Raw genomic sequence first — 27,994 nt, 5'->3', positions numbered from 1 at the left:
GCTTTACTGTCCGGAGCTGAGCTGTAGCTCTAATTCAGGCAGTATCTTGTTTGCCGTGTGCTCTCATGATGGAGCATCTAGGGCGAATGACCCGGCTGTCTACTAGTGCTGCTGTTCTCCGGCCATTAAAACCCCTAACATTCATGCTGTAGTCGTTTTCCTAGCTGTTCCCCGTGACCGTGAGACCGCCGCGCGGCTTCAGCGATGCATGCGAAATCAACTACAGACGCATGGAGCTCGTGTTTGATTGACAGCGCCGGGAGCCAATCGCAGCGCCGCCCTCCTCTATACATCGCTGTGAATAGGGTAAAGTGGGCGGGGTTCCGCGCCGGCCAGCGACCACACCAACACAGCGGAGCCGTTATTTTTTCCGCCTCTTTTCTTTCACCACGGGCCGAAATGGGAGCGGGCCCACGTCGCCTCCGTTTAACCGACAGCCCTCGTTTAACCTTTCAGCCTCGGTACGTGGGGGACGAGGAGCCGGAGATATCCACGGAGGCGCCGCGAATGTCCCGGAGCTCCAAGGCAACGAGCGGACCGAATCTCGGGTAGTGCCGCGGAGCTCGTTTACGCTGTACCGTGGGAGCGCCAGGATTTTAGGGGTTCGGCTCGTTGCCGTTACGCCCCCCTGTTCAGGCTGTTTGTGCCCGGTTTTCGCGCCCTTCTCGGTTCCGTTTCGGTGCTGTGGGCTGTCGGAGGGGCTAGCTGTGCAGAACCGGAGAGGAGTGATATGAGCCCGGCCCTCTGCTGCATCTCTGAACCCCAGGTAAGCGAAAATACCCCCTCCTCAGCCCCCCTCTCCCTCACTAACCAGCCTCTCTGTAGCGGTGACGCCTGGTGCTAAGCGGTATGCTGAAGGTTTATCTGTAAGACTGAAGGTGTGTGTGTGTGTGTGTGTGTGTGTGTGTGTGTGACCCTCACACTATCTGTGGCATCTGTATGCGGATGAAACGCCTCCCTCCACCCTTTTTCTACCTCGACGGTCACACTGATGGAAATCTATACCGGGTCTCTAACCGAGGGTCGTTTATCACAGTAGCCTACATTTCCTCTCTGCGGGAAAACCCTAACCCCCCGTTCTCAAGTTCTCACGGTTTCTGGAGGCCTCACATGTTAATCTGTGCCTTTGAGCAGCAGTGAATCAGGAGCCCCTTGTTTTAACCGTCAGACTCGACGTTCCTCCACTGAATGGATGCTCTCCTCTCCTCTCTTTCAGAGATGCCGGCGAGGAGAACTCACCCTTCGCGCGGGAACGCGGTCGGCCGTCGTGAAGGAATCGCGTGCGGCTCGTGAATGACGAGCGCGATGGAGAGGTCGCGAGGCGCGGGCGCGAGAACGGCGCTGCTCGGCTCCTGCGCGCTCCTCGTCTCCACGGTGATGCTCGTCTCCGTAGCGATGACGGGCACACCTGTGTCAGGTACGGAATGACGCGGTGGGAGTGACTGGAGAGACTCCAGAGACACGTGCGGAGGTTGTTTTGTAGGAGGGTCGACTGTACACCCCCCCCCCCCCCTTCCCTTTCATCCTGCTGTCCTTAACCCCAGTGTCTTGGTGCTTATCTACAGTAGTGAATAGACCTATTGGACACTGGCTCTGATTAGGTCTGGGTCAGTATTCTTCAATACTGTCATTCTCGTCCTGGTCAGGGTAGCGGTTGGTCCAGAGCCTACATGGATACATTGGGCACAAGGCAGTAATAGGCTTCACCATCACAGGGCAACATACACTCACACCCAGGGACAATTTAGCATAGCCAGTCCACCAACTATATGTTTTTGGGAGGTGGGGAGGGAACCCAAGTCTACAGAACACGGAGCAAGGATCAAACCCACAACCTCACCAGCCTGGACCTGTGCAGCACCTCAAAAAATGCACTGTCACTTAATACCCAATTCCAATACCTAAGCAGTCAGTCTCATCAGCTTCAGTAGACTTCCTCCAAAATCTAAACTGGCTGAATTATGTAAATGAACAGTGTGTTTAATTACTGGTAATCTATTTAACATTCCATATCAACATGTATGGCATTTGGCTGATGCTCTTATCCAGAGCGACCTACATCTGGATCATGTTACACAGGCAGGAGAATGGAGAGTTAGGAGTCTTGCTCATAGACTCTTACTGGTATAGTGTGGCGTGATTGCCATCAGTCCGCCATGGATGAGGCAGCGTTGTTACTATACTACACTACACCAGCTGTTACAGAGATGCGTTAGGCTGCAATGCATTGGGGCCAATAAATACACTCTGTTCCAGCACCAAATACTAATAATTGGGATAAACCACATCCATGTTTGGTTTCTAATGTTATAAACAGGTGTCAAAACAAGTCATTTTGGGCAGTTGAAGTCAAGGTTTGAGAAACAAGCAGTGACTTTGCTGGCCCAGCGGTTTAGGTGTATCTCAGTATAATCAATTAAATTAACTTTTATTTATTTGGCACTTCTTCAGGAGACATTATCACAAAGCAGCCCACCAGAAATGTGGTTCCACACTCCCACAAAGTAGGCTGACAGTGACAGTGACAATGACATGAAAGAAACATTGGCATAAGGCGAAAACATTGAGAGGCCCCAAGACTAAACATGTTCCTGCTCCTACTGATCGTGTTAGAATGTTCAGTATGAAAACATGTCAGGTAAGGAGGTTATCACCAGGAATCGACCCTCCTAAAATTCAGCAAAGCTGAAGATTTTTTTATTATTACGTTTAGTAATGGGATGATGTTGACTGAAGTGTTGCTACAGCCAAACATACAACCCTCCTTTCAGCACTTTTTCAGCTCCAAACACCTGAATGCTTGTGTTCACCGCAGTGTAACTGGTTGACACAAACATAGAGCCTTGCTAACATGATCTAGTTTGGACTAAGTTTTTCGGAGGCCAGAACCTATTTTTAATTTATCTGTAGATGCTGTCTATAACTACAATTTTAAGCTTGGTTCACACAATTGCAGCTACACAATTTAGAACACAATGTGTAATGCAAAATAATTACCTGTCTAGCAGATGTACAGTGATGTCAGCATCACACATCAAACCTATCATCTCCCCATCCCTCAAACAGATATACCTCTTTGCCCTTATTGGTTGACAGGCAAGTAGATACGTCTGCTTCTCCTGATTGATTCAATGTCAGCGGCCTGCTTTATTAGTTTTTCCCATTTACTGAGCATGTGGCAGCCACATAGTTGAGATTTTATACCACTTAGCGCATCAACGCTGTCACACAAAAATCATGTATCTCAGTTTTAGCAAATTTTCACTTTTTGACATAATTATATTTGAAATAATTGACATCTGGCAGTTGTTCTTCACAATGTATTAAAATGTTACGGCCCAAAATGACGTAATAAAATCTCGAAAACATGGACTTCCATCAAGTTTTTGCTTCTTCTGTAAAGTTGCTATTTTGGAGATAACAACCAATGATATTCTTGTAATGACAACGGCCAGAATATGAGGACAATTTCTTCAACTTTCAAACTCACCCCATTTTCTTCTAAGACTTTAATCAAAGGTTATTAACTTGTGCTCATTTCTGATTGGAGGTACATACTATACATCATATGTAAAAATAAAGGTTTTTTTTTATCACAATTACAGAAGGTATGTTTGGAAAAGATGATCAGCTTTTGATGGAAAGAACCCCTTAACAACTGTTAAGCATAGGGGTGGATCTGTTATGCTTTGTTGGTTGTCTGGCAGACAGTGACACTGAAGGTTTCATGCCCCAAAATGACTGAAATAGCAACGATTTACACTGACTTCCACTAAAGCTAAGAAGATTTTTTTTACCATTTAGGAGATGGAAGCGATGACATACTTGTACTGACAGCTGCCAGAATTTGAAGAGAATTTCTCCCACTATTCCAATTTACCATGTCTGTTTCTGACTGGAGTAGGCTGTTAGTGACAGTGTGTGAAATCTATAAACTAAATGTCATATGACATGCTGGACAGTGTATTTTATTATTTGGCGAGAATGTTGATGTTAGAAACAGTTGATTTCTGTGTTGATGTCTTGTGGGACAAAAAAAGTCCAGTTCTGAATTTTGATATCTAAGCCTGGGACTGTTTGTGTTTATAAATAGGTATCATAAAGTGTATGAAGTGGTTTTGTGAGGAGAGTGTGAGACTGTTGGCATGGGTTTTGAAGCTTTAACGCTCTCACACACAGCCAGACAGTCATGGAGACAGCTGAAGGAAGAGCGTTTATGAAGGCAGATGGCTTTGTGGCTCTAGATCAGACACCATGGTGGCTATATGGGAAGGATGAACTCTTTGGTCTTTTAGAGTGTGCCTCTGTACCCGCTGGGTTTTGGTGGGGAAGCGCACAGTAGGGGCAGCTAGCAGGGTGATCATAGGGAGCATGTTTACAGTGACTCTTTGTCCCACACACACACTTAGACACACAGATGGCTGAGTGTGCCATGCGCGTGCGCACACACAGACACATAAACACGCAGATGGTCGAGAATGCGTAACAGGTGAATTATGTTGTCAGTATTCGTTGGGTAAGTGAGAAGTGGGTTCCTCATCTGTCGTTTTTACACTGACTCAAACACATGGGCTACATACAATTGTAAAGTCTCCGAACACCTGACCAAATTATATATTTATTTATTATATATTGTTTTACCTATTAACCAAAAGTAATCAAAATATCTGCGGAACACTTTCCACAAAGTGCAAAAGAAATTCTATAGCATAACATATTTTATCTGGAAGAAAGTTACAATCATATCATAAGAAATTGTCATCTGATAAAGATAATTCCATAGAGAGCAATACATTTTTAGACTCCAGTTCCAGGAACTCAAAAACGTAAGAAAATTTGAATCTGGAACACCACAAAACTGTCAGAACAGTGCGTATGCTGGAAAAAACAGCATAACACAATCTGTATGAAAAAGTCATCAGAAGGAAACCATACCTATTGACCTCATTATAAACGTCTAATAAATGTCTAAAGTTTGAACACAATATCTAGATAACCCAGATGCATTTTAACAGCAAGTGTTGTGGACCGCAGTAAAAATCCAGGCATTTGACCACACTAACTAAAGGTATGTTTCAAAAAAGGATCTGCATTAAAAGAAAAGAACTCCTTGCCAACTGTTAAGCATAGGGGTGGATCTGTTATGTGGGTTATGTGGCAGCCAGTGATACCTCAAACATTGCATTGGTAGATAGAAGAAGGTATTTAACTAAATGTCAGCAAATAATGGAAGCAAAGATGACACAGTCAGCAGGACAACAGGACAAAAGACCAAAGCATACCTTAAAAACCGCCATGAACTATATCCCTTGTCCCTTAAATTGAACTTCACTGAAAATCTGTGGGTAGATCTTAAACCTGCACCATAAGTTCATCAAGTAATGTTATTTGCATTAGCATTTGCAGAAAGGTAAAGAGATTTACTTCAAGAAGATATTCATGCAGCTGTATAACATGTACAGTAGTTACACTGGAGGGGTTCATTAAAGTTATGTCTTATCCACATCTGAATTTCCATCCTATGGTGCTACAAGCTCTACAAGCTGTCCAGTAAAGTCATTGATCTATTTAGGTGTGTTTGTGCATCTGTGTGTGTGTGCATGTTTACTGTAGAAAAAAGTAAAAGCAGCATGATTGGAGATTTCCACACTTTTATTTGTAACCAATGCGTTTCACCTCATGAGCCTTCATCAGGGTACACGCTTACTGTCCATTTGATCTGACACTCCTATCTAGAGGTGGACTATCAGTACTGATAGTTATCAGTAGTAAACCAGTATCATCACACAATGCTGCATCAGATTAGTTGATATGGTATCTGATATAGTATTTTCTGCTGACAAATGCTGCATCCTGATTTTATCAGATCCAAATTTACCTGAAATAGCTCTGGGGTGGTAGAGGTTTTGAGTAGTTTGAGCATGATCATGAGAAAGTTTTTTATATTTAAAAATAAACATTTGGTTGGTATCAGCTGATCCTCAGGGTAGAAAGGAAAGAAAGAAGTGGTATCATGCCATCTCTACTCCCAACTGTATCACCTTGTAGAGACTATAGAGAGACTGTAGTTCATCTTTTTGCCATGTAGTTTGTGTTACTCATCTTCTAGTGGCCCTTCATATGTGGTAGGTGCACTGTTGTCTGGGTAGCTTCAGGCCTGCCATGCTAACTATTTTTTGGAATAAATATTGTCCTAGAAAATATGAAAGGCATTAAATGATATTATTGTCATTTTAAGATCATTTTATGCCACTGATATACTGATACTGTTTTTTCAACCATGTTTAATGGCATAATGTTTTTGGCTATAAAGTGAGTGATTTCTGAGCATGCACCTTTTTGTGTTGTCACATATGTATTTATACTGTCGAGTAGGGCTGGGCAATATGGGGAAAATGTTCAAATATCACAATATGTATTGACATTTTACAATACACAATATTAATCATAATATTTTGACACACAGACAAAATTCACCAGTAGCTGCAGATTTACAATCCATGCTAAGTACAGTGATTTGTATTACTTTATTCAATTATTATTATTATTATTATTATTTACTCCACCCTGGTAAATCACTCTCTGTATTGAAACATGCAGTTGGTCGGTGTTTTTAAGTACTGATGATTAAAAATGGGTGATATGGTAAAAACACTATATCATGATATTTAAAGACCTTTTCACGATACACAATATGTTTCCTGACGAGAACTAATTACACTCTCTGTACTGAAACATGCAGTTGGTCAGTGTTGTTTAAGCACTGATGATTTCTATGATATTCTCAGAAAAGTATATTGTGTGTCACGATAACAAAACATATCATGATACAATAAAATATTGTAAATTTGCCCACCCTACTGATTATATTCATGATATACTCATAATCAAGTATCATGATAACAAAATGTATTGTGAGTCGATAAAATATCGTCATATTGTCCACCAATACTGTTTAGCTAAAGCATGTGTAATGGCCAACGGTCAAGAAGGCCTCTTTTGAACTTTGGATGTTTTAGATGTTCTTTTAGGTTAGTTGTATTGCCACTGTTTTAAAGTTGTCATATCGGCTCATTCATGGGCTCTCCTCACTTATTCAGCTAAATGCTAAACTGTTCCCACACCGGAGCTGTGGAATGCTCCTGCTTTTCCAAGCTTTCTAGCTGGAATTATGCAGTCTTTGGGAAAACGCCATGTCATCATCTGTCACAGTCTGCTCTGTGTGTATAAAGACACTGTTATTGGTGTACTGGCCATTGCAGGCACTGCACTCTTTTCATACACAATGGATGTCGCTGTGTGCGCATAGACTGGTGACCCACCCCCAACAGGGAGCAGATTAGAACCAGAAGAGTGTGACTGGCTAAAGTATTAGAGATGCCCAATAGGCAGTATCGGGGTGAGGTCATGTCCATATATTGTACGATAAGTTGATTACGTAACTTTTGTGACAGGCCTAGGTACTTGTGTTTAGACTCTTCACAACCCAGCAGTTGTAAAAGTTTTGAAGATTCCAGCAACACACACTAACTCGTCACCGAGAGTGGTTTACCACCCAAATAAAACCTGGCCAGATTCTGGTCTTGTGTATTCTTGGTCACTTGTAATATCTGGATGGGGTAGAGAGGAGCTGATTTAATGCACAGCAACAGATGGGCTACTGTCTGTAATGGTAAACCTACATTTACACTATATGATAGGTGTACCTTGTAAAGTGACCAGTAAGTGGAGGTAGATTGATTCGATCTGGAAAGATGAGGATAAAAGCAGTGGCCTCGCAGACAGCGATAATGCCATTATCCAGTGCTATTCTTAGATGCTTCTATATTTCCTGTATCCTCCTTTTTCTACCTTTGTGTGTGAGTGTGTGTGAGAAAGAGAGATAGAGGGAGAACTGATTCTGCCGGCTTTCGGAGAGAGAAATGCCTGTGAGCTCGCTCTACCGTGTCTCTGGAATACTGATGAGGCACTCAGCACGTGACACACTACTGCAACGCACTCATTCGCACAGTATTACCATGGAAACACCTCGCCCGGCCACGCCGCTGAGCCATCTTCAACACCGAGTCCTACGTACACTGTGATGTACATGTGTGTGAGTGTGAGTGTGTGTTTAGAGTTGTAATTTCCATGAGGGACACTCTGAGAATTAAGTAAGACGGGAGCTAATTACTGGAGTTATTCGCTGCTGCGTTCCCAGGAGTCGTTCATCCTGCGGCCTCAAAGTCACCCGCTACATTCGTTATTGCTGAGCTCGTTTTGACATCCAGTATGAGATCAGTCATGGTAGGGAAATACAAAATATATATCCCATCCCTTTACATTTTCTAATCAGGCTCTTGGGCAGTGTTCACACAAAGCACAGACCAGGACAGATCTAAGCGCTAGCTCTAGCTAGAGCTCTAGATCTAGCTGAGGTTGTTGTTGATACCATACTTTGATTCAAAGCTGGAAAGCCTGTGTTTATCAGCTCATCCATCTGACCTGTGCTGATAATAGCTGTCTAAAACCATTCTGACAGCCCAGAGCAGATAGATGAGTTAGAGGCTGGCTGGCTGTCTCTTATCTGAAGGTTGAGGCGGAATGACACACTGGCCCACAAACAGAGCACGCCACTGCAAGCTTCCTACACTCTGCCTGCTTCATTCACAGAGCTGTACTATCCAGTAAACCTCAGACTCGATCAGCTCTCTCTCTCTCTATTTCTCTCCATGAATCACCATGCCAGGGAGGAAGAGACAGCGTGCAGGGCAAGTTCTGTTATAGCGCTTACCAAATACGGTGTAGCCAATGAAACAGTGAGACAAGTTTGAGTTCTTGACTTCTTATGCGTCATCTTGTTTCGATGTGCTGTCACAGAAAAAGCCAGAACTAGGGGCAGTTTAAAAATGAGCAAAGCCAGTTCACTAGTTTAGCAAAACTAGAATACATAAAACCCATGGCTTGCTTTCACATAACCAATCGTTCTTTATTATTTCACTGTATCTGACCAGTTATTCTGCCGTGTTGTCATCTGTTGTGCTGCCCGCTGTCGACCAGAGGAGGATGGGTCCTTCTTTTGAGTCTTGGTTCCTCTCAAGGTTTCTTCCTCTTGCTCTGAAGAGACTTGGACCAAAGAGGATCAGACCTAGATATCTGTAAAGCTGCTTTATGACAACATCCATTGTGAGCTCTTTATAAATACAATTTAATAGTTGTAAGTTAACATGATTGTGGGATCTATTCCATTTTACTGGCCTTAAACAAGGGATAGCTGGAGTAATAGGGATAATAGGAATAATTTGGCATTTTGGCTCCAATGCCGCTTTGCCATGAGCAGCTGGAGTCCGAGAGAGCAAAATTGGCCATGCCCACTCTAAATGGGTAGATGGCGCTCTCTCCCCTCATCACTCTGAAGTTGGTCTGCACAGACGTCTGTTAGCTGGTGTGGTGGAGCTGCACAGTGATGCTGCATCGGCGGCAGTTCGAAAAGTGGTGGCACGTATCTGAGGAGACAAGTATTAAGTCCTTACCCTCTTACTGTTCAGAGTATTTCTAGTGGTAGAGAGAGTTACAAACAAGTGGGTTAATTGGCAGTATCAAATTGTGAGAAATAAATTACAAACAAACAAATTATAATTAAAAACTGTTTTATACAACCCTTCACCACAGCACAGACCACAGTAGGGGAAAAAACAATGTTTCTCTAAAGTATCTAAAGTGATACTGTTTGGTGTTTTCAGGTTTTCAATTTTGGAAAATCAAAAAGATCAAGGATTAATGAATTCTTGGTTGGTGCCTGGCCACTGGACTCATTGTTTTTTTTTTTGTTTTTTTTAATCAAACAAAGCTGTGCTAATTTTTTGGAATGAATAGCATCACGCTAGCATTTTAGTGAATGTGCTTTGCATTAGTAGACCTAGCCAGCCTGACTACTTTGTATGGACGTATTGATTTATGTTGGTCCCGGTTTCATTTATATGCCAGGCTCATCTCTTTCTTCATTTCTTCCTCAGTAGAGCTCCCATCCAATCTATCCAAACGGGACCTTGGTGACTTCTTAGCTAAGGCACGATTACCTCCAGCTTCATCATCCTCATCACAGCGCTCTGAGAGCCCCAGACGCCGAGCTCATCCAACATCAGGTGCCAAGCATCCTGTTCGCCCTGGTCGCCATGACAACACATCCAGCATAGCTCCCACCCCATCCCTTGGTACTGAAGGTGGGTCTGGTAACCTAGGAGATGGCGCACATGGCATTCACCTGCTGTTACGCCCACCGGATCTTCTGACACCCAGTCAGATGCCTCCTCTCCATGGCCACAGTCCACCTACGCCTGCCCCTCCCACTCTGGTTGCACCTGAGGACCTGTACCCCGCCCACTCAGCGGAGGTAGACTGGGGTTCTGGAGATTACCTGGAGACTCTAACCTTTATGGGCTCTGAAGGGGAGGAATTTTCTATGGTCACCACCCTCCCCAATCACGGTTATGACCCTTATGACGATGATGACTTCAGCACCGGGGTCAGCTACAACACCGCCTTTCCCTCCCGGCCTGTTCCATCCCTGTCCTCCAGAGTCCTCCTCCCGAGTGTAACCGTGGGATTTGGCACCAACCTAAGGACTGCCCATCCTACTGACCCACGCCTCCCCCAAGCCCCTGACTCCACCCAGGACACTAATGAAGATCTGGATTTTGACTGGGCAGAACTATACCCTATTGAGCCCACTGAGATGCTGCTTCCAGACATGAACAGTATGGAGTACTACAACACCCTGCAGGCCAAAGAGAATGCCAGCGCTGCTGGAAATCGCACACACCCAACTCATCCCAACATCAAACCTACAGCCACCCACCCACATCCTGCTGGCCCCACACACCCGCCCAGTCCCTCTCTAGGTGCAAGTCCTGGGGGAGCACGTGACCAAGTGGACAGCCATCATTCCATATCTGGGGTTACCCCTACACCACCGCAAAAACCTGCCTCACACCCTGACTCCTCTACAGACCACCAGCAGACTGCTAGAGCCCCCTCTTTCCCAGGAAAGGCACCTCCCCGCCCGTCCTTGCCTGGCCCTAAGCCAAGTAGTGCCCAGCCAACACAGCCCTCGGCTCAGACACCACCAGTCATCTCACACGGTCCCCCCATTCAGGCTGTCACGCTCAAACCCCCGACTCCTCCAAAACTCCGCACAACAGCCAAACCTACCACAACAACTGCTAGTACATCCACAACAACCACCCTCTCTACCAAGCCTCTGCTTCCACCTACTCCCAGAATCCCTCTCTCCATTGCACCCCGGCAGTACGTCTGCAACATCACCAAGCCAGACATGTACTTGGTCAGAGTTGGTGAGTCACTATTTTTCAGTTCGTTCTGAAATAGTGTGTAATGCATTGTGCACTGAAGATCGATTTACATCTGCAGAAAAGAGCAATTTGACAGTTACAATCAGAGTCAGAAATGCTTTATTGATCCCAAGAGTGAAATTGCAAAAAAACAGTTTGTATAATGAACACTCTATAACATAAACACTCTATAAAATAAAATACATTTCTGACAAAGAGAGAAAAAAATGAGAAAAACTTGTGTACATATAATAAACAAAAACAAATGTACATATATATATAAATTATATAAATATAGTAAAGTGGCATATTGGTAATATATATATAAATATGAAAAATTGCGCACATTAAATGAAATTTCAGTACTATTACTATTGCACATATGAACAGTATAATTTAAGTATTGCACAGCTGAACCATAGTGTCACACACTGCGGGCAAAGTTATAGAGTTTGATGGCCACAGGTAGGATTGACCTCCTGTGGTGCTCTGTGGTGCATCTCGGTGGAATAAGTCTTGCACTGAATGTGCAATGCATGCATGTCCACATTGGCCATAGTAAAATATAACAGCATGTAGAATCAGTGCTTTCTGTGTGCTACAGTGTTTTGTATCACTATATAACATTTTTTAGGCTGCCTGTATTGTTGGATGCACTCAAATGTTTTCTGTGCATAACCTAAATGGTATGTGCGTGGTGCACGGCTAATGGGATGTCCTACACACAACCACGCTTGAAGCATGTGTCTGTGTAAAAAGACCCCATTTGTTGCATGCTGTGAGTTCCCTGACACTAGAATGAAATCTGCAGAGACTGGTTATTTCCCAGTTATATTAGGGATGCGCAGATCTGATGCTAGGATCGGATATCGGCCCTGATACTTACAAAATTAGCTGGATCTGGTATCGGATAATTAAGCCGGTCCACCTCAGGATCAGATTAACCTATTATTAGTTTGATAAAGTCAGTAAAGTCATATTTAAGTAAGTGATGATGCCTTAAGTCTCTACAGCATTGAGAAATCATGTTATTAAAGAATATATTTTTTTTTACTTTTGACCTCTGCAGTCATGCCCAGTGCGGCCTCTGTGCCTTTCGCTAAGGCTCATGTAAAAGAGATTCTGAGACGAGAGTTCAACCGCTCTGTTGAGCTGCAGGTAAGTCCAGCAGTTCTGACCCATGCAGAGAATATCTATAGTTCTCTCTCACACTCTTTCTACCCCTCTCCAGCTCACTAAATTCAACGTGGATGACTCTATCCCTCCTTGACCTGTAAAGGGTGACATCTATATATATTTATCTTTCCTAGGTCCTTAAAGCTCCGCCCAATTTTGTCTTTCGGACAGTATCTGGACCACTGGTATACACAGCCGTGTCAGTCATCAATGCACTTCGCCAGTCAGCACGCAGCACCTCTTCCTCCACCATCCTGACAGTCACACCCATATTTGCAGTGCCTGACTACAAATACCAAGTGCACTCAGGTGAGTGGTCTGTACGTGTGCCAGATTAAGTGTTTCTTAGTTGTGTGTTATCATAGTTCTGGTATAACTGTTACTAAGAATGTTGTACGTATGCCATGTGGGGTTCAGTGCTCCAGTTCGTGCCGAGTCACGTGGACGTGCGCGTATGCAGCTTTAGTGAACGCGTGGAGAGAGGGCTGCTCATGGCCTATGCAGAAGTGCGCAGGCGATCGCAGGAAAGCGGGAACTTCACTGTCCACGTAAGGTCCACTGTCAGTTGCATGACACTTCTTCAGTGTGTGTTAATGCTCTTTTGTCAAAAATGACTCAGGAGGCGTGTTTGCAGTGTTAGGAAAACATTCTAAACAACTTTGGTGCTGCACAGGAGTTTGATGCATGCTGTGGTCAAACGCCACTGCTTGTAGTTTTTGTTTCTAGCTAAAGGGAAAAGCGCTTCCAGTGTTGTTGTTTTCACCTACTTTACCACTAGAGGTCATGTCTCTTGAATCTTGACAAATGCTACTTTTATTTGGGTAACAAGTGACTTGATTTTTGCATATCTTCTTAAATTCCCCTGAAGGCACTTGCATATAAAATAATACTCACATATTTTACATAAAAATTAACAATCTCAGCCCTCTCTATGATGAGATCCCATGTGACCTAAAACACTGTGTGAAGACAAATCTGACCCTAAACCGGAAGATTAAAGTCATAAAAACATACCTTTACTCAAGTGGACGAATTGTTCTGGTGCTTGAAATGGGTTTACCAGATTCTCAGGTTCACAGAAGTAGTGGAATGTATAAATAAATAAGTATATATAAATGCGGGGCAGAGTGTCCATAGGTCAGTTAAACACAAAACATAGACATGCACGAATCCACCATTTACAGATGAGAGGCAGATAAAGAGTATCTCAACCGGCCTTCATAGCCTTGTAACTCCAGATGTGAGTTACGTACAATTGTGCAATAAGATGCAATCGAAAGGGCAGACTCCACTGGACTGTATTTATGTGCTGTATAATCGTAAAGATTTTAATAGAAACATTAAGATTCATCATATTTGATGCACAGGACTGCAAAGGATTTCGTGCCTTTACCATTCTCTGTTTGGGTTTTTTTACAATTCTTTTTTTTTTTTGCAAAACCTATTCCCTTATGACACTGTTGGTGGTCTATTATTTTTGTGGTCCAGATTGTCAACATTACCATAAGCATCACGAAAGGCCAGCGGCAGCAGAAGACTCCAGTGGAAATCACGTTTGCTATTCGTGATTCCCATGGCTTCCTCAAGGGTTCAGATGTCAGCACACACCTGAGGCAGCTTAATGTGGTGGAGTTCAGCTTCTACCTGGGCTTCCCTGCCCTGCAGATCGCAGAGCGTGAGTCCACACACACGTTTATACAGCACTTACACAATTCTCAGCAGTGCTTACTTGCTCAGATTTTCATTAGTTACAGGTTGAAAAAGCCAGTGGTTCTGAGGAGTTTAAGAGGTTAACTGAATCTTTGCATATTTTCTCTGTTCTGCTCTTCTTCTCATAGCTTTTCATTACCCGGAACTCAATATATCTCATATAATGCGCTCCTCCTGGGTGAAGACAGGTATGTCCAGTTGATCTCTGTATTACAGGCAATTCAAGTCTGATCATTTTATTTGACTTACATTTGGTGTCACTAATATTTGAAACTTTATTACATTTATCATTTTTACATACATTTATCATAAAAATGTCTCATATAAATTCAGGCATTTATTTATTTATGAATATTATCTGTGTATTACATGTGTATGCACATTCCTTGTTTATTTGTTACAGTGTTACTGGGTGTGTTAGATCAACGTGTTAATGAGAGGACATTCCAGGCTAAGATGGAGAGACGATTGGCTGTGTTAGTGGGGGAGGGTCTCGGACTAGGCAGTGCCCGTCGGTGGAGACGAGCCACTACAGTGGGCAACAACAGCGTGCAGGTACTGCAAAACATAAATACCATGAAGCCATCCATGTCCATGAATCCAAAAGAGTATCATTGGCCTCGCTGTCTCTGGGTGGGTAGGATGCCCCCCCCACACACACTCACACATCCAGTGCTCAGCATGATGCTAACCAGTGTAATGACCTCTCAGCTGATGTAACAGAACTGGCAGTTAATGTGCTCCTTACTTTAGCAGGAGTTCAGGCTTCATGTGATGCAGAGGATGCACATGCTAGCTTTCAGTTCTGGTGGCATTGTGTGATAGGGAGAGTCACAACAAGTGGGCAGGAATTGAAATAGACTAAATTGAGGAGAAAATTTGAGGGGGAAAATAGCACACACTTCTAAACTGTATTTACTTAATACTTACCTACTCTTACTTTTACCCACTCTGTCTTAATGTACATCAATCATCAACATGCCTGTGTGTGTATGCATGCGTGCCAGATCGTGCGAGCTTCACGGATGGATGGAGCAGATAACCCTCTGGAGTTGGTTTACTTTGTGGAGGGGGTGTCTGGAGAGAGGCTGCCAGCTCAGACCACTGCTGCCATGCTCAACAGGCTCAATCTGCAGAGGGCAGCCATCGTGCTAGGCTACCGTGTGCATGGACTGCTGGCCACACGTAAGTCTTACACAGTAAGACTTGCTAAAAATACACATGCGCACACACATAGAATTAATTAACTAGTGACAGACAAATGACCATGTGGATAATCTCCATATTCACAAAAAAGATCTGCAATAATACCAATTTAAAAACTGTACTGTGAAAAAAGTGAAAGAAAAACTTTACTTCTTTATCATTCTCATGGTACTGTCTTACCATGAGACAGTACCATGTAATTCGTAATTCATAGAACCTGCACAGGGTTGTTTAATAACCTTAATTACTTGTTAAAATGTATTATACGATTCTTAACAGAATTCTCTGTTATTTTTTACTGACTTTACTGTTGATTTTTACTAGCTTTAGTATTAAAGGTGCTGTATCTAATTTAGCAAACGTTTCCTCACAGTTCGCTAGCTCTCTGGTCTGTTTGCATGCTGGAAACACATTCGGTATGCATACTCAGCCTTGGCTCTGCAAATGGGAAACAAACAAAGCCATCTCTCCTTACACTATTTCAGCCAATCAGCAACAGGGTGTGTTTGTGCTCGTGCACAGGACGGAGGATAAGGAGGGGGCGAATACACACGTAAACATTGGTGAGGCAGTTGGACAGTGGAGAGACCTCTGAATGTTGAAAGGCATTAAAAGGATGAGGATGCTGCTCTATTCCTGCTCAATAGTTAGGGGACATTGACTTCTTTTTTTCTGTTGTTTCACAGAAATAGCTCAGTTTTGTTTGGTCCCATTGGCGAATGCAAACAGCAACAGCAATTGTAGCAACAGCCCAACCCATTAGCGGACGGTGCTTCTGAAAGAGCATTGATTGTTTGTTTTGCTGTTGAGTTCGAATATCAATAGTCATTCTCCAGAATTATATACAGTGCCTTTAACTTGAATTTGCTTGGTATTGTACTTCCAGCGTTTGTTTGTTTGTTCTGTAAATCTAACTTGTCCAAAGGGAATAACAGGGCTCAGATTAATCGGTTACAAAGCCAATGTCAAAACTAGACAGCGTGCAAACACATCCTGTAATTGCAAATAAAGTCACTAGAATAAAGAATCATCCAAACAGTATAAAGAAAGGCTCAAACATGGTAAACAATAGGGGTGAAATATGTTAAACATTTCTCCTTTAATGTGGCTAACTTGGTGTCTTTGTGTGTGTGTTGTGTGGTTAAGCGGTGGAGAAGCTGGCTCTTCCCCCGTCAGAGACGCAACCCAGTAATGTGTGGTTGATCGTTGGAGTGGTGGTCCCTGTGGTGGTTGTCATCCTCATCATCATCATCCTGTACTGGAAGCTGTGCCGCTCAGAGAAACTGGAGTTCCAGCCAGATGCCATGAGCACCATCCAACAGAGACAAAAGGTCTGGGTCAATCTGCTTCACTTAAAGGAGGTGAAGAGGTGGAAGAGACTGTATTTGAAGAGTTTGTGTGTGTGTGTGTGTGTGTGTGTGTGTGTGTGTGTGTGGATATGGGCCACTCGCCAGCATTAAAGGTAGAGTATGCACTTGACTGTGTTCAGTATCCTCCCCCAGTTAAGGCTGTTTTAATCTAAGTGCACTACTTAGTGAGGTAACTTTTATATTACCTTGTCTTTTGGACTTCATTGTAAGTGTATGTGTGTTTAGCTTCAGGCTCCAAGCGTGAAAGGTTTTGACTTTGCCAAGCTCCACCTCGGACAGCACAGTAAAGATGACATCATGGTGATCCAAGAGCCTGCTCCTTTACCACAGCCTGTCAAAGAGGCAACGCCCTCTGAGGGCGGAGAATTGAACACACCCAAATCCAAGAGTTCCTCTACTAAAGCGTCACGTGCAGCTAGACGAAGGGGCAGGTATGCTACTGAATGAGAGTGTGGGCACATTGTGGCTGTGTTTTATTACTGTGTATTAAGGCCTTACACATGTGCCTCTAAGTTTAATCAAAGATATATGTGTGGTAACCTGTGTGTGGTTGTGATTTAGATTGTCCCCTTCGGATGGTGATTCGCTGGGCAGTGAGGCATCTAGTGGCAGAGAGTCAGCAGAGGAAAGCACCAGACCTGCAGTTACACCCAGCGACAGCAAACCTCACCACCGCAAGAGCAAGCATGGTAACACGCACAACACAGATGTACTTACACAGACTGAGGCTGAGGCTAAAATGAATGTACTCTGTGATTTAATATTCAGAAAGCAATTCTATGCAAGTTATATTAATCCAGCAACAACAGAACAATTGTTGTACCAGTTATATCAAATAAATATCAAATATCTCACTTTTAAATCTTCTCTGTCTGCTTTTTTCTTTGTATTTCTATATATGTCAATTTGGATCACAGCAAAGAACAAACTTGGTAATCTGCTGTCTTTCTCATTGAGCTAGCACTATTATCATATCACACTCTCTTCTGCAATCTAAATTACTTTTGACCTCTATCCCACTGATATTAGGTGCAGCATCAGGCAGTGGAGTGGATGAACAGTTATCTTCTTCATCCATATTTGAGCATGTGGACCGCCTATCTCGAGGTTCATCTGATGGTACGCGGCGAGTGTCCAATAAGATCCAGCTAATCGCCATGCAGCCCATGCCAAGCCCACCTCCTCATTCACACAACCAAGCCCTAAGCCCCGCCCTCACAGAACGAGTGCCTGATGGAGCCAAAGTTAACTCCGAGGTGAGAAAAACACCTTCACTCAGACATGCACAGAAACATGCTCTTCTAGAATGGCATGTGTCCTGTGCAGTTGTGGTTGGACGTTTCCATACATTCACCATGGGCATGACTGTCATGATAATGTTGGGCTTTCAGTGAATTCTTTGAACTGTTCCTTTTCTGGGGGAAAATTAGTGTGCAACACACATTTTTAACAGATGAATAAAATAACATAATGTCTTAAAGGACTGCAATGGGGAAAGTCCAAAAAATGTTCAAATGCATAAAAAAAGATACTCTGATTGTTCAGAACACTTCAGGAGGTCGTGTGAGCCACATTTGAGCCACATATTATAGCAGTGTAAACACATTAGTTAACTGAAACACCAGTTCTGCCCTACACAGTAATCTGATTTCACTCTGACTAATCTGGAGACGCATTTGACCACCCAAGTGTAGATGCTAAAATCTTTCCAGGATACAATCCAGATACTTGTCAAGTGACCAGGTGCAAACAGGGTCAAAAACTGAGTTGTTAGGCCACAATGACCAACGGTATGTTTGGAGGATTAAAGGCCTGTCGTATGGTGTTGGTAGCAACATGCTATGGTGCTGTTTACTGCCAGTGGAACTGGTGCATTGCACAAAGTGAATGAAATAATGAAGAAGGAAGACTATGTCAGGATTCTATAGCAAAATCTCAAACTGTCAGCTAGACGTGAGTAACTTAACATTAAGCTTTTGAAATGGCCTTCCCTGTCAAAAACATGTTAAAGTCCGTCATGAAGAATGGTCAAATATCCAAACAGAATAATTACAGATACTTGTTGATGGCTGGCAAAAGCATCTGATCAAGATGATTCTCGCTAAGGAACATTTAACCAAGTATTAAGTGTACTGCATGTATATTTATGACCCTGTATGTATAATTTTGACCCTGAGTTTAAGTAAGCATCTGACCACAACTGTAGTATTAGAGCATTATATTACATTTTTAACCATGGCATTTTGTTTTTGGATTCTTGTGGTTCAAGATTCAGGTTGCTCTGAGGCATAAGTCTGAGATTGAGCACCACCGGAACAAGATACGGCTACGGGCAAAAAGAAAAGGCCACTATGATTTCCCTTCCATGGAGGACATTATGGCAGCATTCGGGGACACCTCAGAGCAACAGCGGGTGTACCAGCAAGCCCAGGAGCAGATACACAAGATTCTGCATCCTGATGCCCAAACACCTTCACCCAGCGGGGAGCTTCACAGGAGGTCAGCATAATGATTTCCGAGATTAAACAGCAACAACGAAAAAGCTGTTAAAACACTACGCTCTACAATGAATGTGTTGGTATGTGTATGTGTAGCTCCAGAGGCAGGCGATCTCCTAGACAGAGGCAAAGGCAGCATTTGAGCTGTAACGATAGTCTGACTGATAAGGATCGCCTTATTACTGATGGTGATGCCACATACAGGAAGTACCCAGGAGTCAACAATGTGGCCTACGTGGTAAAATCACACATTGTACTTAAAACTCTTATTTTATTTAAGTAATGTATATTCACACTAGCTTCTCGCTCTTTCTCCAGTCTGATGCAGATCAGCTCCCTGATGCCAGTAGCCCCTCCCCCACCGATGAAGTGTTTGTTGACCCAGGGTCTCCACCTCCTGGGCCGGCTCCTGGTCCACCCAGTTACGTCCCACCTCAGCCAACCATTGAGGAGGCACGCCAGCAAATGCACTCCCTATTGGATGATGCCTTTGCCCTGGTCTCACCCTCTTCACAAGGGAGCTCCGCACCTCTGACACTCACTGGAGTGACGGCGATTACTGGAGTGGGCGGAGTCAGCCCTGTTGCACCCTCTAGCCCACCACCACGGCCTGTTCGCCAATGGGGCTCCTCGTCCTACCCAGCAGCCCCTGCACACAGCCCCTTCTCTGCCGTGAGTATGAGAGACCGTGTAGCATGAATGGGCCCACATTTTAACAGTTCACACTTTTTTTACACCGATCAGCCATAACATTAACACTGGTGAAAAGCATTGGTGATCTTCATCTACAGAAGCATTTATTGAATGATTAGGCTGCAAGCAAACAATCAGTTATGGAAGGTGATGTGTTAAAAACAGGAAAAATGGGCAGGCATACAAATCTGAGCCACTTTGACAAGGACTAAATTGTGATGGCTAGATTACTTTTTCAGAGCATCTCCAAAACCTAAGACAGGTATTGTGGGGTGTTTCTGGTATGCAATGGTCAGTACCTACCAGAAGTGTTCTAAGGAAGGACAACCAGTGCACCAGCGACAGGGTCATGGGCACCTAAGACTCATTGATGCCATCCACCTCACAAAATACAGGACTTAAAGGACCTGCTGCTAACGTCTTGTGGAGTGTTGTGGTGGCACCAGGGGGACCTACTCAATATTAGGCATGTTGTGTTATGGCTGATTGTGTTATGGCTGATTGGTGTATCTCTATATAGCATCAATTTGAGAACAGATTAGGGCTAAACGATTTGGGGCTAGTATTTAGTTGGATGTCCTTCACAGCACACCAAGTTTTTGGTTGCTTCTCATTGGTCTAACGCATGTTCAGGCAATTGGCAAGCTCATGGTTTTTAGGCTAACTGTCTTTGCAGGCTGTAATTAAAACTGCAGTTTTTGAGATTTGAAAAATCACAATGCCCTCATAAAATGATTAATCATACAGACGTATTAGAGAAGCACAAAAGAAACATTTTGTGATTTGTGTCATCGTAATATTTTCCTGCTTCCTTTGTAGAGATATGCTGAATTAGGAATGTCCCCGACATCTGTCCAGGGCTTACTACAGAGGTGAGCTGATATGGAATAGGGTCTGATAACCTCTTTGAGGGATTACAAAGACTGCTGTAGTGTTTAGGATTTCTCTGTACTGATAGGGAGTGTTATGTCTGTTATCAACATACAATTGACTTGCTTGATTGATTGACTATTTTTTTTACATGAATTGGCAGGCAGGCGCTGGGCTCTGGCTATCAGGTATCGGGAGAGCTGCAGTCAGACCCAGGTTACTCCAATAGGGGGCATTATGGAGATGAACTACCATCCTCCTCACGACCACGACCAGTAGGGGGTAGCACAGGTACATTTGTCTTCTGTGACTTTGACAGTGTATTTAGCCTGTGGCTATTTTTTAGAACTATGGTGTGTCGGTGTGTGTGTGTAGGTGCACAACTACATCAGCTGACGCAGGTGGGCTTGTCAAGTCGAATCGCTGTGTACCCCGGGGTAGGCCGCAGTGTTTCTGGACCCTCAGGATCCAGCTGGGCCCAGTACCGCTCAGACGAAGAGGTCTTGAGGCCAGGAGCCAGCCGTGAAACTGTGAGCGCAGCAAATACACAACAGATATTGTATGTGTGTAACTATGATCTACACCACTTTACACACATCAAAGTCTGTGTTTAAATCTATGTGGTATATATATATATATATATATATATATATATATATATATATATAATGCATATATATATATATATATATATATATATATATATATATATATATATTATAAATTTTTTAAAGCATATTACGCCATTATTTTTTTATTATAATTTTCTCGCTCTCACTTTTCAAATGTTTAATGGATCAAGACTTGCAATAAAAATGCATTATTGCCACTATAATAGTGATGATATCATAAATAAACATGACAAAAATGATAAACAAGATGAAAGCGAAACTGTAGCATGTTAGGAGGCCACGACCAACTTAGTCTTAGTTCATACTAACAATAGAAGCAACATGACACATTGCTGTCGCTTGCTGTTTAGTCAATAGTGTGTGTGGGTGTTGACATCCACTGACCTTCAGGCTATGGCAGGCTCACAAAACTGGTTCCTAAAAAGGTTGTGTGTTGTTCTCATTCCTGAAATGACTTCTTCATTGATAAGTTTGTTGAAATGTCCAACAGAAATGTCTAAATATTTTTTTTATATATATATATATATACACAACTTTTTTTTTTTAAATAAAACACAACTTTTTCTCTCTCTGTTTCTTCCTTCTCCATACCTATATATATATATATATATATATATATATATATATATATAATTAAACCTATATATCTATACCCAATATCTCTTTCCGACAGATCCTGTCGTTCCCTGAGTACTCCTCATCTCCCGTATTCCAGATGCCTAGGACGTCCCTGAGAGACCCTCTCACCCCACAGGCCCACTTAGACCCTCCCACTCCAGGCTACGCCGCCCCGGAGGAATCCTCTCCGTCGCCTCAGTCCTCAGCCTCTCTCATCAAGGCCATCAGGGAGGAGCTACAGAGACTGTCCCAGAAGCAAGCTGCTGTGGCCAGCTACCACAGCTGAGATCCGCCCTACCCAATCCCCTTCCTGGGTAACCTCCATTCACAGCTGGCTAAGCTGTGCGACACTAGTTTAAACATGCTAAATTATCTACCACTGAACACAGCTGCCAGAGATGACACAGCTTTGTTTATACCTTGTCTCCGTAGCCAACTACAGCTTGGCTAGCTGGACTGATACACAAGGATATATACTACCCTTATGGAGACCTCACTTTAAGGCCCTCACTTCTAGCACATCCTCAAACCAGGTACCAGAGCTAAGGTACGTGGACCTCCCATCCCCAGTCACACTCATGTAAGCCTTCTGCTTCGTCGCTAAGGGGAAAAAAACAGTCCAAGTCCGTCACACCACAGAGCACTATAGACGTCTCCGGTTTAGTCCCCTCACTACCCTATAACACAAGGCACCCTCTCTCGAACAAATATCCAGTAGAAGCTTCTCTCTCTTAAATTGCATGCTTTGAGAGAGCAGTGAAACGAAAGGAGAACAACTATTGTGACACCCCTCCCCTTTCAGTGCCATTACTACATGTCCGTCAAAGTGCTTCCTACAGAAGGGTCATCGTCCAGCCCCTCGACTTCCTCTGGTGCTAAATCTCATTTCCTCGTTCCACAGTCATGCCATCCAGTGGCCATGCCCAAAAACTCTGAAGTAGTGTCCTGCCCTGCTTTGTTCTTGTTTTCTACTTCATTTGTAATCTTTTGCTGCTCTGAAATGGTTAGATCGGCTGGTACGTTGTCAGTGAGCAGCTGTCATCTGGCCCACCTGACATTTCAGAACAGTTAAAAGTTTGCACGGGCGCTGCCATTCTACAGTGGTTATCATCTCTCGTGTAGAGTTCAGTTCCAGGCCTATCAACTGCATCTAATCCAGAAGATCTTCCGTCTGATTCCCTCTGTGTTTAACATGCCTTCGCAGACTTTGTAGCACTAGAGCTTTTCAGTAGCAGCACAGTTGCCCTCAGTGACCTAATTAGCTGGCTTAAGTCTGGTAAAGCAACTTACAGTCGGGTCCATATGCATTTGGACAGTAATTTAATTTTGTAATTTTGCACGTGGACACCAGTAAATTTGAAATAAAGCAGTCAAAATGTGAGCAATGTTTAGCTTAAATTCACAGAGTTTAACAAAACTACTGCATTGGCCATTTAGGTTATTCATTTTCACAGTTATTATTTCATGGTAAATTAAGGATGTAGTTTATTCCTAGTGTTGATTTGGTAGCAAATCATCTGTCAAACATGATGGAGGCACTGGCATTGCATTGTTGTACTATGGGTTGTATTGTCTGCCAATGGAACTGGGTTGCTGGTGTTTATTGGTGATAGAAGTAATAGGATGAATTCTGAAGTATATAGAGCTATACCTTCTGCACATATACAGTCTAATTCCACAAAACTGATGAGATGCGACTTCACAGTACAGATGGTACAGTTGGAAACTGACCTAACACATACTATGAAAGCAACCCAAGGGTTTCTAAAGATTTCTATGTTCTTAAATGGTTGAGTCAGTCACCTAACCTCAACCTATTTAGGCAAGTTGTTTCACTTAAAAAAAGGTCAGCTATTGGTGATGTCAGTGGGGTCAAGACTTCAGGTAGCACTGATTGGATTTGCAACCAAGTTTTAAAAAGAAGCCTGTTATCACATTACATCCTTAACAGTTAATGCTGTATTTGCGTTAAACCCTGTGAATATAATCTATGTCAGACCCATCTTATTTGCTTCATTTGAAAACCATTGTGGTGGGGTATGGAAGCAAAATTGCTAAAGTTGTTATTGCTCAAATACTTGAACACGGACCTGACTGTACATGCCTAGAATGAGAACTGTGGTGTATACGGTTGTTGGGTATATGGTTAAGAAAGGGCACTTCAGGTGGTATTAAGGTGGAGTTTAAGTCAACGATGGCATGTTATATACAGCACTGAAACAGGGCTTATTTTGTTGACCCCTGGTGTGTTAAGGCCAGTCCAGTGAGCACATTTGTAGTATGTCGATATGGACATCGAAGACTCTGGTGGCTGCCAAAGTTACCTCCTGATAAACTAGTATCCATAGTTTGGTCAAACATGTAAATAACCTGGTTCTACACAGTTCTTTTTTGGAACAATGTCAGAGTCAGTCACGTTAGTCAGTGCTCAAAAGGGGAAGAACACAACAACCAACAAAAAAAGGAAAAATGTAATTGTTCTGATCATCCAGATTTGGCTCATCAGTTCTATTTTACAGACAATTTAAAGACAATCGTAAACATCAGAAGAACATTGGTGTTTGCTGTTGAATGTTTGTTTGGTGACTCTACAGGAGGGTAGATCTTCTGGAAGAGGGTTGGTATCCACTGCCTCACAGAGTTGTTGTCCATGGTCACAGCCTTCTGTCTCGACTGTAAATGAACAAGACCCTCTAGGTCTACTGGGTCCCCGGGGCTGCTGAGCAGGCGCCCTCAGTCGCGGCCACAGAAAGGACCATCACCCCCAAGTTCGTCAAGATGCCAAAACTTTCACTCATTCCAGAGCAGGATTCAGCCTCGAAGCGTGGGCCAGAGGAAAAGCGTTTGTTCGTCATTTCCAAGTTCACCATGCCATCCATCCGGGATGCTGGCGTGTTTTCTTTGCTGCGCTTGTTTTCTTTGCCTGTGGTTCGTGAGAGTTAGGCTGTGCCATGAGCCGGTGTGTGTTGGTTTAGAGTAGAGGCTCGAGTAGCGCTTTTCCCTCGAGTGGATATCTCTCAGTTTACAGCTGTTTGTTTTGCACATTCTTCATCTTTGCACATTATTATCATGGTGGCAATGCTATATGCTCGAGCGAGCAGAAATCATGTAAGGGTTTACCTGGAAAAAGAAAGGGAGAAAATTATATGGTACCTATATAGATATATACAGATTTAAATGCTTATTATATAAATATGTGAAGTACATATTGATGTATACCCTATGAGCACAATATTATTGTATGTGTACGACCATATTAGATTTGATTTATTTTTACTGCTATACAAATATGAAGTATTTAAAATATGTTGAAAATGAGAAAGTATTGGTATGGGATGTAAAAAAAAAAGAAAAAAAAAGACCAAAACACTGTTAAGGCGTATCGGTGGTTGAACTCAGTAATCCAGTAGACGATCTGTTTGTATTTCCATGTATACAATCATGTAGATTTTCGCTGAGATTATGTTCATGGTTGCTGTGGGGTTTATGTGATAAGGTGGTTTTAAGGCCCTGTTACGTATTGTGTTGTACACGAGGCCTAATCTCAAGCCTTTCCTGTCTAAATCTCCCACTCTCTTTCTCTTACTGTCTTTTTCTATCTCTATTTCTCTCCAACTTTCTCACTTTCTCATTCTGTTGATCTTTCTCGGTCACACTCAATCTCTCTCTCTCTTCCTTTCTTGATCTCTGCATCTATCTCTTTTTCTCAGTCTCTCTATATAACTGTCTTGGTTTTTTTCTTTCTCACTTCCTTTCTTGATCTCTGCCTCTATCTCAGTCTTTCTCAGTCTCTCTTTATAATCTCAGTCTTTCTCTTGCTCTTTTTCTTGACATCTGTCTCTTTTTCAGTATCTCTGTAGTCTCAGTCTCTCTTGCAGCAATCTCTATCTCCATGTCTCAATTTAAATCTTAATCTCGCTACATAACTCTCCAACTATCTCATTATCTGTCCTTATTACTCACTCTCTAGATTCTTTATCTCTCTTTTGATATCTCTCAGCCTATCACACTCTTAATCTCGATCTTACTACATAACTGCCTCTCTCTCTCTCAACAACTATAACTTTGTGTTTCCATCCACTACAGTTCTGCAAAGAAACTTTCGATGATTAGGAACCGCATCAGAACAAGCTGAATTAAGCAGAATCATCTTTACAGCTGTTTGCAGTTTCTTTTATGGCTGTGTTGTTTGCAGCTCAGAGACGCTGAGCAGGACGAGCAGTGGCTCTCCTAATAAAGGCTGAAGTCTTTATGGCACTCCAACAACGTCCACCAACCCTCTGGGAGCACAAACACACAACAGTTCCGGGAGAGCAGTGCAGAGCCATTTTTCAGACCAGCTTTGCATTTGAAATTTCATAATGTGGAAAGCAACCTTTGAAAAACCGCTTGTCAGAATTGGACCATCCGTAAAGCCAGACGTTTCACCAGTGGCAGCTCATGAGGGAATCATATGACTTACGACTTGAAACCCTTTTACATCACTCATTTTCCTGTTTTCAAAATTTGCGAAAACTTGGTGGATGGAAAACCCTCTACTCTCTCTCTCTTTCTCTCTCTCTGTCTCTGTCATCAGCTATCTCAGTATTTCTCTCAGTCTCACTTTTGCTCACTATCGCTCTCTATCTCTCTCTCCCCCTGTCTTGCTGAGATGGAGGTTAGAGAGGTCTCAGCAGGCCTGAAGGTAATGCGCATGTGGAGTTATACTTTTTTTTTTTTTTTTTGATTATTATTTATTGTGTTAATGTCTTGATGGGCATGCTGATATATATGCTTAAAAAGAATTGTTTAAAAAAGAAAAAAAGGTGATAACCAAGTTTGATAGATTTTGTTCAAAATGAGTAAATACTGTGTATCGGTATAAGAGACTAACCACGAGAGGTCAAAGCACAGACAAAACCATCTTCTAATCATCAGAAAAAAGGAGCTTCAGTATTTTGCCGTTTATAAACCTGAAGTGAATAGTATTTTTTGAAACCACTCTAAAGTCAGTATTTATGATTAAAGTATAAACTATAGAGAGAGTTATAATATGTATATGGACCTATATTTCTTCACATTTGAAAAAGACAACGTGTAGAGGCAAACGTCATTGCTAGGACCCTCTTCTTCATCTGCGTTCTGCGAAGACCACCAGGAGAATTTATTTTTTATTTTTCAGTTTTTTCTGCGGGCACCACACCTGTCCACCAGGAGCGTGTTCGTTCATAAGCAAAGGGTACACTGTTATTCCTTTGTTTATACTGTTACATGTAATGTTTCCAACCACTTGACCGATATGGTGCTATTCAACAGTGTGTGTGTTTGTGTGTGTGTGTGTGTGTGTGTGTGTGTGTGTGTGTGTGTGTGTACGACCATAGCAAATGTCAGCAAAAAGACCAGTGAAACCTTACCGCAACTAAACTAAATCATATCAACAGCAAGGAAAATGTATAAACTCTGTGAAGAGGTAAAACTCAATCAGACTGAAGATTTCTGTGTGTGTGTGTGTGTGTGTGTGTGTGTGTGTGTGTGTGTGTGTGTGTGTGTGTGTGTGTGGGGCAGTATTTGAGAAAAAAGAGTGAGAAATGTCTCCCTTGGTCCCTATATACGAGTGCCATAGAAGAGGCCATGGAAACTATAATGAAAACTTAAAGAATGTTCATTTTTAGTTTTTTGGTTTCAGAGACTCATAAAACATCTCTATTCTTCATCCATGTTCACAGATGTTTCCTTGCCAGCACCTAGGAAATCTCCTCCTTTCCTTTCGTTTCTCCCCACCCCCCACTGTCTCTCCATTCCATCTCTCTCTTGGTCCCTGCAAAACTGCATCCCTGTATTTGATGTGTACTGTCTCTAGATTGTTGTGTAAATTTAACATGGGATAATAAATTACGTGCATTAAAACTGAA

At 42.8% G+C, this 27,994-nt stretch overlaps 1 protein-coding gene across 2 annotated transcripts; it reads left to right on the top strand.

Annotated features, from left to right (window-relative positions):
• Positions 1 to 131: 131 nt before the first annotated feature.
• On the top strand, positions 132 to 27,994 carry LOC140549396 (UPF0606 protein KIAA1549). Of its 2 annotated transcripts, none has more exons than XM_072673007.1 (22): positions 132 to 766; positions 1,217 to 1,417; positions 9,999 to 11,333; positions 12,400 to 12,488; positions 12,641 to 12,815; positions 12,924 to 13,054; positions 13,995 to 14,181; positions 14,345 to 14,404; positions 14,620 to 14,771; positions 15,224 to 15,401; positions 16,569 to 16,753; positions 17,018 to 17,223; positions 17,354 to 17,481; positions 17,710 to 17,724; positions 17,822 to 18,048; positions 19,062 to 19,291; positions 19,387 to 19,528; positions 19,609 to 19,962; positions 20,803 to 20,855; positions 21,017 to 21,144; positions 21,229 to 21,383; positions 22,159 to 27,994. In XM_072673007.1, the coding sequence occupies exons 2-22, from the start codon at positions 1,294 to 1,296 to the stop codon at positions 22,387 to 22,389; spliced, it is 4,485 nt and encodes a 1,494-aa protein (XP_072529108.1). In that variant the 5' UTR covers positions 132 to 766; positions 1,217 to 1,293; the 3' UTR covers positions 22,390 to 27,994. The 2 variants fall into 2 exon arrangements, with proteins under 2 accessions (XP_072529108.1, XP_072529107.1); XM_072673006.1 differs by having other exon boundaries at positions 9,996 to 11,333.

Source organism: Salminus brasiliensis, chromosome 2 (genome assembly GCF_030463535.1).
Source record: "Salminus brasiliensis chromosome 2, fSalBra1.hap2, whole genome shotgun sequence".
NCBI lineage: Eukaryota > Metazoa > Chordata > Actinopteri > Characiformes > Bryconidae > Salminus > Salminus brasiliensis.
The sequence above is the reverse complement of the archived record's forward strand: the minus strand, read 5'-3'. Positions and strand labels throughout refer to the sequence as shown.

Coding starts and splice junctions, on each gene's coding strand:
- LOC140549396 (XM_072673006.1), top strand. CDS start 1,294: ATGACGAGCGCGATGGAGAGGTCGCGAGGCGCGGGCGCGAGAACGGCG. Junction 12,816..12,923: donor CAAATACCAAGTGCACTCAG/GTGAGTGGTCTG, acceptor TGTGGGGTTCAG/TGCTCCAGTTCGTGCCGAGT. Junction 18,049..19,061: donor GAGCCAAAGTTAACTCCGAG/GTGAGAAAAACA, acceptor TTGTGGTTCAAG/ATTCAGGTTGCTCTGAGGCA.